Below are 16,362 nucleotides of genomic sequence, written 5' to 3' on the forward strand. Positions count from 1 at the left end.
AATAAGCTAAAACAACAACAATGTCAAAAGTAATATGCATTAACATTGATAAGCACCTTATAATGTAGCTGATGCATAACAAATGCGGCCAAGACAGACACATACACGTACGCAGGAGCGACAGCAACATACCGATGCACAAATATGCCCGTATGACGATCGAGCGTCAGTTGGTGTGATCAACGATTGAGCGAATGAATGGTGGTGGTTGGTTGATTGGTGTTGTTGGGTATGTACATCCATACATTTATTGCTGGTGGTTTGAGTTTTTGTTCTTGCCTCTTCTCTGTGCGGTGCAGGTATGCCAAGCCAGTCAAGCAACCAGACATGCCCCCTCTTTCCACCAGCACTCACCGCACAAAACACTATCTACTCTGTATGCAAGGCTGGATAAATATGCCTTGCACGTGTATGTGTGTGTGTATATGCATGTGCCGGATTTTCGAATCGTGAGAACCGATTTTGTCGTGTGTTTCCCACGCGAGGTGAACACCTGCCTATTTTTTTTACCAGCAGTCGTTTGAACATTTGTTTGTAGGTAAGTATATACAGTGCTTGGCTCTTATTGCCTTTTTCCTCTACTGTGTCTTTCTTTCTTTCATAAGGCCTTTTGTTGTTTTTTTTTTCTTTGGCTATGTTTTTATCATACGTATGATTGTTGTTTTTGTTGTTGTTGGCGCTGGTGCTTCGTACTTGAGGCACGTCGTTATTTGGGCTTGCTACGCATGCGCGGCTGCGTGTATTGGATTTCTGAGCAGCAGCAAGAAGAAGAAGAAGAAGAAGAAAAAAGGAAAATAACAACAGCAACAACAATCCATGGCATTGCACACTCCAAAGCTGTTGTTATTTGCCCCTCCACCCCTTTCTACAGCTCCAGTGCTTACAGCGCGTTGGAGCCGGCTCTTTAAAATAGATGAATCACAGCCACGGTGGGTTGCGGTTTGCGCACAGAGCTTATAAACTAAGTACATAAATGGCATAAATGCAAACACACACTTCAAACTTATACATACATACATACCTCTACATATGTATGTATGTAAGTGATGTGTGCTTTACAGTGCAACCACCAGCCCGCAAACAGGTCGCCATCGCATTGCCAATGGGGCGGCTCTTGCCCGCATGCCAACTTGTCGACTTGTGTCGGCCTGTTGTTGGCTTGTTGCAATTCAATTTAGCTGCGACTAACTGCAGTGATTTTCGCAGACTCCACTGCACCATGATTTGGATGATGGCAACTGACGTACAGACGGACGAATGGACGGCAATGTTGAGTAGCTGTAGCTCGTTTGGTTTGTGGCACACGCGCGCTTTTTGTAAGCAGCCAGCCTGTTTTAATGGATGCTTGGCACATGCGCTTGACGATCGGCACGTTCCATAAAACACACGCGCGCACACACACACACACACACAAAGCTGCAGCTAGCAGTGAGCTTTTATGTACATACAGATGCACATTTATAGAAAAGTGCATTTTTGTTGATTTCTTTTGGGCTTTAATGTTGCGCATGCGTCCTGTTGTGAGCGCCGACATGTAGTGGGCCGAGTGGGCAGCCGCTTGTAATGGCATTGGTGTGTGCAACTGATTATTGTTGATAAGCGGTAAATGTATTCATAAATGCATTCAAAGAATTGCGCATGCGGCAGTTGGTTAATTGAAATATTGCCTGAAATATATGTATGTATTTGCATTTTGATGTTTACGCTAGCATTAAGAGGGCAATTCTGGCTAAAATAGTTGCAAGTCTTTTGTAGGACAATTAGAAGACAGTTTGTAAGAGCTTCTTTATTCTGCCACGAAAGTTTTACAAAACAAAGCTCTTTGCCAACTCTCATGGTGAAAAGCTGTTTTGACGGAAAGCACTAGTATAACATTTTGCTCGCACTGCTCTCCCAGTCACAATGGCCGAGTGAGCAAAGCACTAACGTGCCTTTCGTGCGGTTCGTGGGTCGAGTCCGAGTACAGCGGACTTTTTCTTCTTTTTTTTAACAAATTTATTTTTTTCCTTAATTTAATTTTCTCCGAAAAACAATTTTAAATTTCATTTAAATTTTAGAAACTCATTTTATGTATTTTTAAGTTTGTATTTTATATTTTCTTCTTTTTAACTATAATTATTTTTTAGATTTTAGATTTCATTGTTTTAAAAACAAAAATATATTTTTAATTTAATTTAATTTTAATAAACTTACTTCATTTATCATTTTTTAGTTAGATTTTTTCATAATTTTTGATTTTAATATTTTAAAAAGAAAAATATTTTTAATTTAATTATAATTTTTTTACACTGTAGCTATCTTTTAGTTTTTAGTTTTGATTGTTTTTAAAAGAAAAATATATTTTTAATTTAATTTAATTTTAAGAAACTTACTTCGCTTATAATTTTTTAATTTCATTTTTTTTTAATTTTTGATTTTATCTTTTTAAAAAGAAAAACATTTTTTTGTAATCTATTTTTCAGTTTTATTGATAAAAAAAAATTTTTATTTCATTTAAATTGTATAAACTTATATTTATTTCTTATTTTTTTAATTAAATTCTTTCTTTTACAAGCTCTTTTATTTAACTTGCTCTGTATGTATGTATGTATGTATGTTTGTTAGGGCAAATCTTGCCATCAATTTTTGACCAACTTACCGGTGACCTAGAGACTTGAAACTTTACAGTTGGCTCAGAACGCGATAGAAAGATGAGTTTATCCGATAGGTGGCGCAGGAGTCGAGATATTTGAAAAGGCCGTATTTATAGTCCGATTTGGTTCATATTTACAACGTATATTAACTATATAAATAGGAATAATTCCACTAAAAATTTTAGCGATAGGTGGCGCACGAGTCTATTTGGTAATTCAGTATTTATGGTCCGATTTTGTTCATATTTAGAAAGCTTGCTTTAAAAATATTTGTTTTTACTATTAGCTTATTTAATTTAATTTCCTCTTAATCTTTAGTTTTAATTGGTTTGAAAAGAATAATATATATTTCTTAAGTTTAATTTTTAGAAAAACTTTTGCTAAAAGACAAACAGTATCAGGCTAAGACCTCCTCGCTAGCTGATCTTTCAAAGACAGAAAAGAGCTTTCAAAATAATTGCCAGAGGTGACAATTGCTTTACGAAATAGTTTTGTCTTTTGAAAGACTGTGGTGAGTTGAAATACGGTTGCCAGAATTACCCTGTAGGTATCTGATTTGGTACAGTTTAAGATGCTTTAGGTTCCCAAAGTGGAAGGGGAGGTGTATCATACAAATCTAAATGTTGTCAAGCCCATTACTCTGCGGTAATTTCAACTGAAAGCAATGGATAGACTGTTAGAGGTTCATATCGGAGATGTGGGTGATGACCGACATGGAGACCTATAAGAGCTTGGTTGACCTTGTGGTTTACTTTTTCCATCTAGTCGGGGGGAATGCTCCATTTCAAAAACAGGAATCGAACTCCTTTAAAAATGCTGGCGGATAGTCGTCCACTGCAGTTTTAATAGCTATATTAGGGATACCATCAGTACCTGGATACGCTTGGCCATGCTTTTGATTTCGGCAAGTTCCACCGGCTAGTAAATAGATAGATATGGCTAAGAACGGCAACCAGTAGGTCTATTGTGCCATATGTGTCCTAGGCACCTCTCCCTTCTGCGCGAAACGGCCTCGCACTCCAGGAGAAGGTACAATGGTGTCTCTTTGGCGATGTCACAAAAGCGACATAGATCGCTTTACCAGAATCACAAATTATACAAGTGGTCTCTACGCCTGCAATGACCCGTCAAAATACCCCATCGTTTCTACGAAGGTTAATATCTGCGCATAGACTGATGATAAAAACTTCCGCTTGGAATACGCTTGGGAAGGTTCCCAAGGTCATTGACAGCTTCTTCAAGCTAGACTTGTCACTGTTCCTTGATGACAGGACCTTACCTTTGCCTAAGCCCTCCATCGCAAAGGTTAGGAGAGTTTGCTTGCCACTTGTTCAACTATAATATATATGCAGTGGCTCTAGTTCAAGGTACTTCTTCCAGCGTTGCCGTCGGTCATGTGTGGGACTGCTGTTGCTATTTTCAGTTGTTCTACGCTATCGCCGACTTCGGTTTAAGCGGTCATAGTATGTAGCGGCCCAGCTATCCATCTGCGGCTGATAGGTTCCACATTGCAAGTGTCCGATCGACGCCCACATAAGATATGTTGTCGAAGCCCCCTTTACGTCAAGGAAGGCGCAAAGCACTTTTCTCCACACTCAAAGACACTATGAATAGCAAGAGCGTAGGCCCTCCTACCCATTTTCGGGTCCTTTGCCACACCTCGGGAATGTGGGCCAGTGCCAGACTATCCCTTATTATGTCGGCAGGTGTGGAAGTAGGAGCTCTTCGCTGTGTTTCAGTAGAACTGGACTCATGCTATCCACACCGATCGCCGGGTTAACTGGGCGGATGGACCCTGAACCAGATTCCGCTTTCGGAAAGAACTACTTTTTTGAGTAGTTTCGGGAAAGTAGGCATCTCGCTTTGGCTAATGTTGAATTTTTTCATAACCACTTTTTAGCAATAAAAGCAATAATCTTAAGCGCCAAGAATTTTTTTGAATTTTCCTAAACTCTCAACTATTCTTCAGTGCTGTTACAATTTTCTAGAGAAATCTTCTAAGTAAGCAGAAATATTAAGTTGCACAAGAACAAACCAATTTTTAATTATTCCCCCCTCTAGTCGTATTCCCAGCGATAAGGCCTCCCACTCACAATAAGACACACGCAGCGCACCATCAGCATTTCACACAAGTCCGCGCGTTGTTTCCAATTTGAAATTCCTTTAGGAATAGTCGACTGCATGCAAGTCACACTCCTGGCACACATACGAGTGCAGCAAAGGCAAAAAAAAAACAACTACAATAACAAGAATAGTACGCTGCCAGGCATATTCAATCAGACAACCATTAAAAGTCACACACCACCAACAACCAACACGCACACAGCACAGGCTTGCATCCGCTGTGCAGCAAACGTTGCACATTCAGTTAGGGGTTGTTCCTGCCGCCAAGTCGATTGTCTCTTCGAACTCTGTGCGAGTATAAAAGCCACACCAGCCAGAGACTCAACCATCATTCGCATCGCATCCTTCGTCGAGTGCATGCAACACAAAGTGTAGTTACGGACGCAACAGCAGAGAAGACAACGCAAGGCAAAAGCCGGAAAGAAGAAGATTTAAAGAGATTCGAAGTACTCTCAAACTACAAATACACAACAGCAACAAACATGTCGCCCAATACAAAATCCAGCCAACAACAACAGCAGCCACAATTCTACGCCACCAAGACGGAGCTGTACTTGAAAGTGAAGAAACCGCTTTTGGAGCGTCAACGTCGCGCACGCATCAACAAGTGCCTGGATACGTTGAAGACACTGGTTGCTGAGTTCCAAGGTGATGACGCCATAATGCGTATGGATAAAGCCGAGATGCTCGAATCGACAATTGCATTCATGCGTCAGCACAGTAGTCGTGGTGGCCGCTCAACGATGCCCGCGCTGACGCCACTCGCCCCCATGGACAGCTTCCGCAATGGTTACATGAATGCCGTCAATGAAGTTTCGCGCGTCATGGCCGCTATGCCAGGCATGAGCGTGGATGTGGGCAAGTCGGTGATGACTCATTTGGGTAGTGAATTCAATCGGCTATTACAGCAGCAGCAGCAGCAGCAGCAGCAACAACAACAACCACGCCAGCAGCAACAGACAATCGTTGAGAATGTTGAGGAGAAGCTATGCGAGAAGTTGTCTCGTCCATCCAGTCGCGCTTCTTCCGGCTATCACAGTGATTGCGCGCTTGATAGCCCAATGCCATCGCCTGCACCAACGGCTGCCGTTGAGAGCGCCAACTGGCGGCCATGGTTGTAAATCATTTGAAAGCAACCATGCGAATAGAGTTGGTGTAGCAACTGAGAGCTTTATTTAATATTCAAGAAGACTTGGTACAACGATTGTGCGTTAGACTGTGATCGCATTTATTTGCATTGTTATTGTATGTAGATAGATACATACATACATACATATCTTCCATTAGAAACAACTAAGGCTTTAATAGTTTGTTAAGCATTTAGAAATTTAGAGAAATTGTAAAAAGGCTTTAATAGTTTTGTAAGAATAAACCTAAGCAGAAAATTTAGAACAATTAAAAAATATTTTTAAAAGAAAAATTGGACTTTTATTTTGCTGATAACTAAAAGTTGTTAAATTGCATTGTTGGATTTTGGTGAAGTTTCGATTGAACACAAAATTACACTTGCGGAAATTAGCATCTTCAGGGTTCTTAAAAAGCGTATACATTCACACACATAATTCATCAGTGAACTCTGCTGAGAGTATTCGCACAAAAAAAGGGAAATTTAATTACGGCAATGCTATTACCCAGCAAAACCTCGAAAGAGCGTTTTCAGAGCGCTCGGAATATGGGGTTGTTTGCAGGTCTCAAGAGTAGCGAAAAACTCATAAAATTACACGCACGAGATGGAAAATAAAATTTCTTTTATCAAAATTTCTTAAATCAGTATGCTGCCCTCAAGAAAAAAACGCTCGTATAATTACAAAGCGAATTCATATAAGTAGGTATCGATTCAACAAATACAACAATTACTTGTATTGTGTTTTTGCTTTTAGCGGCCCATTGTCAAATTTCAGCTATTCTTCTCCTAATAAAAAAGGGTGACAGAAAATATAAACACACTCACGCTTTCACTCACTCACTAGCGAAATACAAAATTTTGACAATCACAAGCTACTCACAGCTGATGAAACAAAACCACCTTATATGGATTCGCCTTGGTATATTTTTTTTTNTTAATAGTTTGTTAAGCATTTAGAAATTTAGAGAAATTGTAAAAAGGCTTTAATAGTTTTGTAAGAAGAAACCTAAGCAGACAATTTAGAACAATTAAAAAATATTTTTAAAAGAAAAATTGGACTTTTATTTTGCCGATAGCTAAAAGTTGTTAAATTGCATTGTTTGATTTTGGTGAAGTTTCGATTGAACACAAAATTACACTTGCGGAAATTAGCATCTTCAGGGTTCCTAAGAAGCGAATACATTCACACACATAATTCATCAGTGAAATCTGCTGAGAGTATTCGCACAAAAAAAGGGAAATTTAATTACGGCAATGCTATTACCCAGCAATACCTCGAAAGAGCGTTTTCAGAGCGCTCGGAATATGGGGTTGTTTGCAGGNTAAACCTAAGCAGAAAATTTAGAACAATTAAAAAATATTTTTAAAAGAAAAATTGGACTTTTATTTTGCTGATAACTAAAAGTTGTTAAATTGCATTGTTGGATTTTGGTGAAGTTTCGATTGAACACAAAATTACACTTGCGGAAATTAGCATCTTCAGGGTTCTTAAAAAGTGTATACATTCACACACATAATTCATCAGTGAACTCTGCTGAGAGTATTCGCACAAAAAAAGGGAAATTTAATTACGGCAATGCTATTACCCAGCAAAACCTCGAAAGAGCGTTTTCAGAGCGCTCGGAATATGGGGTTGTTTGCAGGTCTCAAGAGTAGCGAAAAACTCATAAAATTACACGCACGAGATGGAAAATAAAATTTCTTTTATCAAAATTTCTTAAATCAGTATGCTGCCCTCAAGAAAAAAACGCTCGTATAATTACAAAGCGAATTCATATAAGTAGGTATCGATTCAACAAATACAACAATTACTTGTATTGTGTTTTTGCTTTTAGCGGGCCATTGTCAAATTTCAGCTATTCTTCTCCTAATAAAAAAGGGTGACAGAAAATACAAACACACTCACGCTTTCACTCACTCACTAGCGAAATACAAAATTTTGACAATCACAAGCTACTCACAGCTGATGAAACAAAACCACCTTATATGGATTCGCCTTGGTATATTTTTTTTTCAAGAAAATTTACAGCAACAGAAAAGTACTTTTTCAAGCAACAGAAATTATGAAAAAATATTTCTTGTGATTTTTTCTGGAGAGCTGCAGAAAGCCCTTATGAAGTGAAAAGGTAGTCAAAGTGTTTTCTTGTTATATTATTTTGTTCTTTGTATCTAGCGCAAAGTGGTTCCAAACCTTAAAGGAACGTCTTTCAAAAAAGATTTGAAATATATTTTTATTTATTTCTTATCATGATTTTGCCATTTTTATCTTTTTTTACTGAATAATATGCACATGATATATTTTTAATTTAACGTTTTTAAAATAAAAATAAATGACGAAAAAACTTTAAAACTAAGATATGTTTGTATCAAATAAAACGACAATTTTTTTCCTTTCGGTCTCATATGAAAATTTCGTTTTCGGCCACAAAAAAATAATTGTAGCAAAATTTCAGCCTATCCTCATTTTTCTGTTAGCGGTCGCGAAAATAAGAATTTAAAAAAATTTTTTTTTTCTGAATTTTTGTTGATAAACAATTAAATAAAACAAATAAAAAACAACCCTGTAGTCCATAAAGTTTTAGTATAATAACTGCAATTTCGAAGTAACTAGGACTTACCGTAGATTTTTGAAAATTTTGTGTTTTGTTGTGTTGAAGATTTAGTTTGTTCCAACACACTTTGTATGGACGAAAATGACTGACACCGTGAACAAAAAAATTGCCAAAACCAAAATTGCACTTATTATACTAGAATTGAACGGTTTTTTATTTGTTATATTTAATTGTTTTTTGCAACTATTTTCTATGTGTCGGACAAAGAGATTTTCGTATGGGTGCGAAGGAAAAAGAACGTTTTATTTGACCCAGTCTAATGCATATAAACTGCCGGAACAAAGTATTAATAATAATAATAGATTGGCGCTTACACATATGTTAGTGTTTGGCCGAGCTTCTCCTCCGATCTGTGGCGTGCGCCTGTTAAGAAAAAACCTTTTTTCTACATTTTTTGCGAAATTTGTTTTGACCAGGCCTTGAACCCAGGTGTTGATGAATGAAAGCGCGCACTGCGGACGACAAAGTATTGGCACAAAGTATTGACACAGCAAATTTGTGAAAAACTCGCGAAAATTCAGCAAATTTTCAACTTTTTAATCTGATTTTTTAGAATTTTAAATTTGGAGTATGCAAATTTGTAGCCTAATCAATTTTATTATAACAAGTTTTAAGTAGCTAGGAATTACCATTGCTTTTTGGCAATTTTTTTCACGCAGCCTCACCATAAATTTTTTATTTTTTTTAAATAGTTTATATGGAAAAAATGCAAAACACCTTTGACAAAAAAAGAAATTCAAAAATCAGTGCGTTTTTTTACTAACTCCGAACTTGCATTTTTCACTAGAATTTAATTGGCTACAAAACTGCATACTCAAAAGAAATTTTAAAAAATTTTATAAAAAAGTTGAAAGTTGCATGAAAATTTGCTGAATTTTCGCGAGATTGACATAAAAATGAGGAATTATATTTTTATGGTTTTTGTTGTAGAATGAACCATATTTTTATACAAAATTGGCGGAAAAATATTAGAATAAAATCTCTTGCATATATGCATTGTGAAAAATTTGCTGTACCAATACTTTGTTCCGGCAGTGTACATAGATATTTCTATTATCAAATGGAAATTTAAGTATAAAAAACAAACATCAAGGATATAATACATACAATCAATAAAGGAAACAATCAATTTGACACTTTACTCCCCAACAATTATGCTGTAGTCAAGTGAAGTGTACAAAGGGAGTGAAAAAGCGGTCGCGCTACAAATTCTTAAGTGCTCACACGGCCAACACGTGACACGAAAATTATGAATAATCAGCGAACACACAAATGTAAAGGCGGCTGAAACAGTAAGTGAACTGTATATTTAACGAATATTCAATTTTTGCGCGCTATGAGAGAAGGTAGTGACCGCAAGCGAAATTTACAATGGCACGCGCGCACAATGGCACGCGGCCCAAAAAAATCAAGTTTTAAAGCTAAAAATGGTAACGAGAATTCAGTAAAGTGGTGTATTGCGAGCCACCCCACGTCGCTCTACAGTGCGTCGTTAGGCAAAACGTGCCGCACACGTGTGCCGACAGCGCGCCGTTAGATAGGAGCGCTTGTATGCACCTGATCGCGCGCTAGAGTGACAAGGATATGTATTGGTGGATGTTGGTGAGTTGTGGCGCGTGCGAAGCGTTCGCTTGGAGACTATTGAATGCGCTCTTGGCGGCAAAATGCAATTATTGTGATATTGAAATTTATTCATATTATTTTTTTTTTGTCATGTTGGTATGGATAAGGAATAAGTGCTTATAGAAAGCTTGTGCCGCTGTCTGTGGTAAGTGTATGAAAAATCAATTAAGCGACTCAATGCAAAGCTTATTTAACCGGCAAACGAGCCAAAGGCATAGGCGCTCATAGAGTTGGAAAGCCACCACTAAACCACTCCACCGCTAAATTTATTGCTTCAGTTCTCAACATAACGGACGCCGTCTAGACTGGAGTGGGCCTTGAGCTTATCTACGCAGTATAAGTCGCCGGGCCTGGACTCATCTTTCCTGCGATGCTGCAGAAGGCGGGTCAGAAAACCCGGGGCTGGATGTGCAATATATTTGAAGGCTGTTTAAAGCTGAACTATGTTTCAACGTCTTGGAGGACTGCGTGGGTGGTTCTCCTGCCAAAAGTGGGCAGAAGTGGCCATGCATATCCAAAGGATTACAGACCCATTAGCCTAAAGTCGCTTCTTCAAAAGACACAACACGCCTACATGAAAGGAAGATCGGTATATACCTAAGCAATGTTCTCAAGCGAATAGAAGCAGCTCTGTAGAAGTGGAAATTAATGTTGAGGGTCTTCCTGGGGCATTCAACAATGTCTCAACGCCAGCCATTTTGGACGGCATAGCAACGATAGAGGTTCATCCCGTAATTTTGATCTGATACTCTTCACCAGGAAATGCAAGGTTCCGAACTGGTCCACGCCCAAGCTGGATGGGATGACCGTTTAGCACCAAATACCCCGAAATAATACACGATAGTAAGCTGTCGTGGCACGTCACTGTGGAGGAGAGGGCGGGGAAGGCCTCCGTGGCATTCTAAGCATGCAAACAGATGCCGGGCTGCACTTGGAGATTTGTCGCCTTCTCTTTTTCACTGGATGGTATTGGTTTGATGGACAGCTTTAGAGAAGAAAATATTTCTTACGAGTATAGAAAGTGAATACAGGCTATCAATGATCGACATGGCAGGGGCATTTAGGACTACACCAACGGTAGCACTCTACACCTTGTTGCAACTCTTGCCGCCATAGCGGTGGCTGGCGTTAGGACATGAGGAGTGTTGACTTGGTGAATGTCTCTACGGACGGATCGAAGGGGGAAAAGGGCTTAGGGGCGGCAGTTGTAAGCGCGGAGCTCGGCCTCAACAAATCTTATAAGCTGCCAAACTACTACAGCATTTCCCAGGCGGAGGTATTGGCCATAAGGAGGACGTCGGAGCTACTGAACTGCACTGCAACAAATAAGCAGGAGGTGTTCTAACTGGGCATTTCCTGCTGGCATCGCACGCCTTTAAACTAGCTCTGACTAACGATAGGATCAGTAGAAGTTGCAGAACGAGGAGCATATCCTCTGCTAGTATCCTGCCCTTAACAGACTGCGGGTTAGTCTACTGGGACAGGTTTTCAATCTAATCTCGAAGCCGGCGCCAAGGTAGGGTATAATTAGGTGTTCCAGTTTGCCTATGGGACTGCGATTTTCTCCAACAGTTCTCCTGGTATGCAGTTATTAGCTGTCCATAGTGGTCGTGGTTTATCTGGTAACGCTATGGACCCTAATGATCCACACATTGGCTGGCCAGCATACCTAGCCTAGCCTCTCAGCTAAACGACAAGAAGTTGAGTTCGTTCTCCTTCGTTCGCACTTTTTTTGCTACATTTTTTTGTTGTTGTTTGCAAACATGTTGCATATTAATGTAGACGCACTTTCCCACACTTTAATTGCGGGGAAACTCGAGCAGCAAGTGCAAACGCATCGCAACACCCCGCAACGCATATTTGCATAAAATTCAATTCTCACTACAAAAAAAAATGCGGCCACCCTTCCGAAACGAGTCGAATCCTTTTTTTTCAATTTGTGTCTGTGGTGTTACACACGAGCAATCGTATACTGCGCGATCGGTGCCAAATTGCAAACATCTGCCACTTATAAAGCACACATGCATACATAAATTATGCCAAAAACCGTGGGATAATTTTTCGAAATTCCACCGACCGTGCAGCCCTTACGCTGGGAAGCGCAACTGCCAAAACTCGTTCAATGAGGTCGCCGTAATGCAGGGCAGGATGTGTGCGTGCAGAGCTGTGCAAAAAGGAGTGAATTAACAAAAAAAAGGGGGATGAGCGCAGCGCGCCTGTTTGCTTACCACAACGACAAGTGCTGCGGCTTTTGTTGCCGCCGCTGTTGTTGTTGTTGTGTATGCCTCATCTTTTTAGTGACTGTCACGGTTTTTTTTTTTGCTTTATCATATTTCTTGCTTTCATTTGATATTCCTTTCTTTGGCTGTTGTTGCTGATGTCAGTGTTACGCGCTCACTCATGTTGCTGCCGCACGCACGCTCAGCACGTGCAGGGCTCATCAACAATGCTGCTGCGCGCCGTAACAACCACCACATGTGTTGCATGTGTGGTTTCATTGTTGACTGACTTTGCTGCATTGCTTGCGCCCTACGCCACCACAACCCAGCGTAAAGAGGAGGGCGGGCTGGGTTCAGTGGATGGGATGGCGGCTATAAAAGCGATGTGACTTTTTGACCAGCGCGCAGTCAATGCAAAGCAAGCAAAGTGTAATCAACGCGGCGAGAGCTTGAAGGCTTTACAAAGAAAAAGTTTGAACGAAATATTATTTTTTTTCTTTTGTTTGAGAAATAAAAGTAGTAATTTTTAAAAATAAAAGGCGAGTCATGCAATCTTCAACGCTGAAGCGCGCGCCAGTGCTGTGCAAATTCAAATTTTTGGCTAGCCGCATGCGACAACTTTTCAAATTCGGCAAAGCGAAGCAGTTACAACACGCCAACATTAACAGCAGGAGCAACAACAACAACAACAATTGTGAATTTGAAAATAATAATAATAACAACAACGAGCTGAGTAAACTTACTTTCCTGCTAACCAGCGAAATGGCACAGAATGCCGCCAACGAATGGCTACTACAGCAAGCGGCCAATGTCAATGCCACCGCCATCGGCTATGGAGAGGACATGGAACAGCACGTGATTTGCCTGCAAACCGAAGCTGGACACTTTTACTGGAATGCAGCAGCAATGGTGGAGCAACAAGGCACACAACAACTCAACGAAATCGATTGGAAGTGAGGCGGAGCTGGGCGTAAAACGAACGGAAAAATAATGGGCTAGCAATGAAGCCGGCCGCAAAAAAAAAAAAGAATTACCAGAACGAGCTTAAAATGTGGCAGCAGCAACAGTGATTGTAAACATCAATAAAACGATGGAGTCGCAAGCTGAGTTGGGCAACAACTTATAGGAGTAATCAATGGGCGCGAAAATCAACTCCCAACTAAAAGCTATGTACGTTACGTACGTCGCAGCTAACGCGGGAAAGCATCAATAAGCCAGCCTACTAGGCATGAATGGAGCAGCAGCTGCAAAAGCGGAGTGAGTCAATCGAATCAATGTAGTAGCCATCGTCTCTTACGTACGAACATATGTACGTACTTCGTATGCCCACCGCCGAGTCAATACGATGAGTTCGCTAGCAATGAATGGAGAAACTGGTTTCTCAGCGCCACACTACGCCATAAAATCTCACCAGCATCGATGAATGAATGGCAGAATGAATGGAATTGCATGCAGCGCCAATTTCAATTTATCAAAGCACAGCAAACATAATCGCACACATGCATATGTATGTACTTGCATCATCTTCGTCAACGCTTTTAGCCGCCTATGCGAGTGCTTAGTACTAACTGGTTGTACGTACCAATTACTGGTGTTGCTGATGCGCTTGGCGCCACAAGGAGCTTAATGAATGAATGCAACTGGTTGGTTGATTGGTTGGTTGGTTGGTGCGTTGCATGCTACGAGTTTCGTAATCGCAGATCCGGCAACATGTTGCCGAGTGGAGTATGCGCTCAGTGAAATGCAACAAGTGAAAGGAGTTTAGAATGATTTAGAATTAAATGTATTCATTACTTTACGCTTAAATCGTACTTGTAAAATTAAGGCAGCAATAAATAATGACGCAAAAATTTAAAACATTTCCTTTGTTGTAATTATAATATTTACACAGGTTTACAAAGAATTATATGCAGGTTTTTTACCCACGAACTAAACCATCGAACTCCCCTGTAAAATCGGTCGCGGAGTCCCAAAATCCACATAATGTTTTTGTTGAATGAAAATAAAAATATAAATGCGAAATTGCCCCATTTTTTGAAAAAACGACAGTTTTTTTAATCTTTGTAAATATCACCAAATCTTGCAATTTAAATAAAAATGCCTAAAAACGAAAGATAGCAAATTGATTTACCTTTCGTTTGATATACATAAGTACATATCATCTGTTTTAATCGGTTTTCGGATTCTCTTCATAGTGGTCTTAGTCTTAGTCTTCATATTGGTTTTTTGTCTTCATGTTCGACTTCGTATCGGCTTTCGTTTTTGCCTTCGTATTCGGCTTTGTTTCGATTTTCGTATTTGTATTAAGTACTATTCGCCTTCGTCATTTCGTTAGTGTTCATATTTGTTTTTCTTGCACTACGGTCGCCCCTCGGCAGGCCATAGCAAACCTCCGATTGTATTCTTTTTCTTCTTTATTGGCGCTCTAACTATCTAACTGCCCGTCTCCACAGGATAAAGGTTATATCTTGATATATATGTTAGAATATAAATAGCCAATGGAGACCGCTCATTGCTCTTCAAGAGCAATATATATCAGAGCTTATATCTTGCCGTCTATTGCCGGCAATTTGGTAGTTTGACAGCTACATTTTCATTTGTACGAAAACTTTGTGGCGGCAACATCATTAATATTTTAATACAAAAGCAAAAATTTAGCTGTTTCCTGTTAAAATACTTATAATTATGCTCTTGGATATAAAATAACTTATTTTCAAAATTTTTTTAAGCGATTAAATCAGGCAAAAATACGTTTTCGAAGCAAACTTACAAATGCTTATATCAAGATATAAAAAGCCTACACAAATATTGCCACTGATATCTATAACTTATATCTAGCGACCAAAATGACAGCTGGCCAGCAATAAATTTTATCCTGTGGAGACGGCCAGTAAGCCGCGATGAATACTTTCAGATCTGGAGCACTTAGCCAGCGCGCAGCTACTGGATTTTAATGTGCCACGCTTTGTCTATATCGTTGTAAAACTCATCCAGCTCATCGTTAAATCGTTTGCGGTTTTCGGCATCGTCAAAGGACAAAGATCCGTAAATCTTTCACAGAACCTTTCCCTTGGGAACTCCACAACTAGCTACATCAGATGTATCAGATGTTGTCATTGTCCATGCCTCCGCGCCAAAATACGCGATGTTGTCGGCATTCGCCAGCAATTGTACGCTCTTGTAAAGTATTGTGCCGGAGCTGTTAAGTTTTGCGGCTCTTATGATCTTCTCCAACATCAGATTAAAGAAATCACTTGGAAGGGAGTCACCTTGTCTGACACGTCCTTTAGTATCAAACGGCTCGGAGAGGTCTTTCCCAATTGTGACCGAACTGGCGGTATTGCTTAACGCCATTTTACACAGCCGTATTAGATTCGTGGGGATACCGAATTCAAACATCGCGGCATAAAATAACTTCTTTTTGTGCTGACGAAAGCGGCTTTGAAATCGACAAATGGATAGTGTGTGTCGATCCTATTCTCGGGAGTATTTTCCAAGATCTAGCAAATTGTGAATACCTAATGTATGTCCGATTTGCCAGGTCTAAAGCCACACAGATAAGGCCCAATCAGTTCGTTGACGGTGGGCTTCAGTATTTCCACAAAACACTTGATAAGACCTATGCTTGGTATGCGAGTGTATTAGTGCCATGAAAAAAAGCTTCTCATAAATATACAATACTTAGACCAATATTTTAGTAAAGCCGCCTACATAGTTTGGTTCCCAAAAGCATTACAAAAAAACTGACATGTTACGGAACTTCATAGTACTTTTGGGCATTGTAAAAAAATTTGGAGGGGTAAAGAGAGGCGGGCTTACTTATTCTATTATAAACGAAATATACTTGGTCAGAAATATTAAATTCCAGAAAGGGTTGTCCAAAAAATAGGCTTATTCACGTTGGCCCCAGGTTGTGTGACCAGGTTAGCCTTTTTGAGCCTTAAATTAATAGTTCTATTTTTGCATTAGCCACGGAATTTTTGGTGTAGCCTCGTAGCATTTTTCTGGCCTTCTTAATGCTACCC

The 16,362-nt window shown here is 39.6% G+C and overlaps 2 protein-coding genes across 2 annotated transcripts; both read left to right on the plus strand.

The window, feature by feature from the left end:
* The first annotated feature begins 5,073 nt into the window (after positions 1 to 5,073).
* On the plus strand, positions 5,074 to 6,150 carry LOC108372075 (enhancer of split m8 protein-like). The gene has a single exon (XM_017627716.1). It carries the CDS (start codon positions 5,240 to 5,242, stop codon positions 5,876 to 5,878), a length of 639 nt encoding a protein of 212 aa, XP_017483205.1. The 5' UTR covers positions 5,074 to 5,239; the 3' UTR covers positions 5,879 to 6,150.
* Positions 6,151 to 12,532: 6,382 nt separating this feature from the next.
* On the plus strand, positions 12,533 to 13,313 carry E(spl)m6-BFM (Enhancer of split m6, Bearded family member). The gene has a single exon (XM_017627717.1). The coding sequence runs from the start codon at positions 12,884 to 12,886 to the stop codon at positions 13,292 to 13,294; it is 411 nt and encodes a 136-aa protein (XP_017483206.1). The 5' UTR covers positions 12,533 to 12,883; the 3' UTR covers positions 13,295 to 13,313.
* The last annotated feature ends 3,049 nt before the right edge of the window (positions 13,314 to 16,362 follow it).

This window comes from Rhagoletis zephyria, unplaced genomic scaffold (genome assembly GCF_001687245.7).
Source record: "Rhagoletis zephyria isolate East Lansing unplaced genomic scaffold, Rhagoletis_zephyria_1.1 Rzeph_scaffold_05419, whole genome shotgun sequence".
In the NCBI taxonomy this organism is placed as follows: Eukaryota; Metazoa; Arthropoda; class Insecta; order Diptera; family Tephritidae; genus Rhagoletis; species Rhagoletis zephyria.

Bases quoted from the DNA above. Each gene is read 5' to 3' on its own strand.
- LOC108372075 (XM_017627716.1), top strand. From the start codon at position 5,240: ATGTCGCCCAATACAAAATCCAGCCAACAACAACAGCAGCCACAATTC.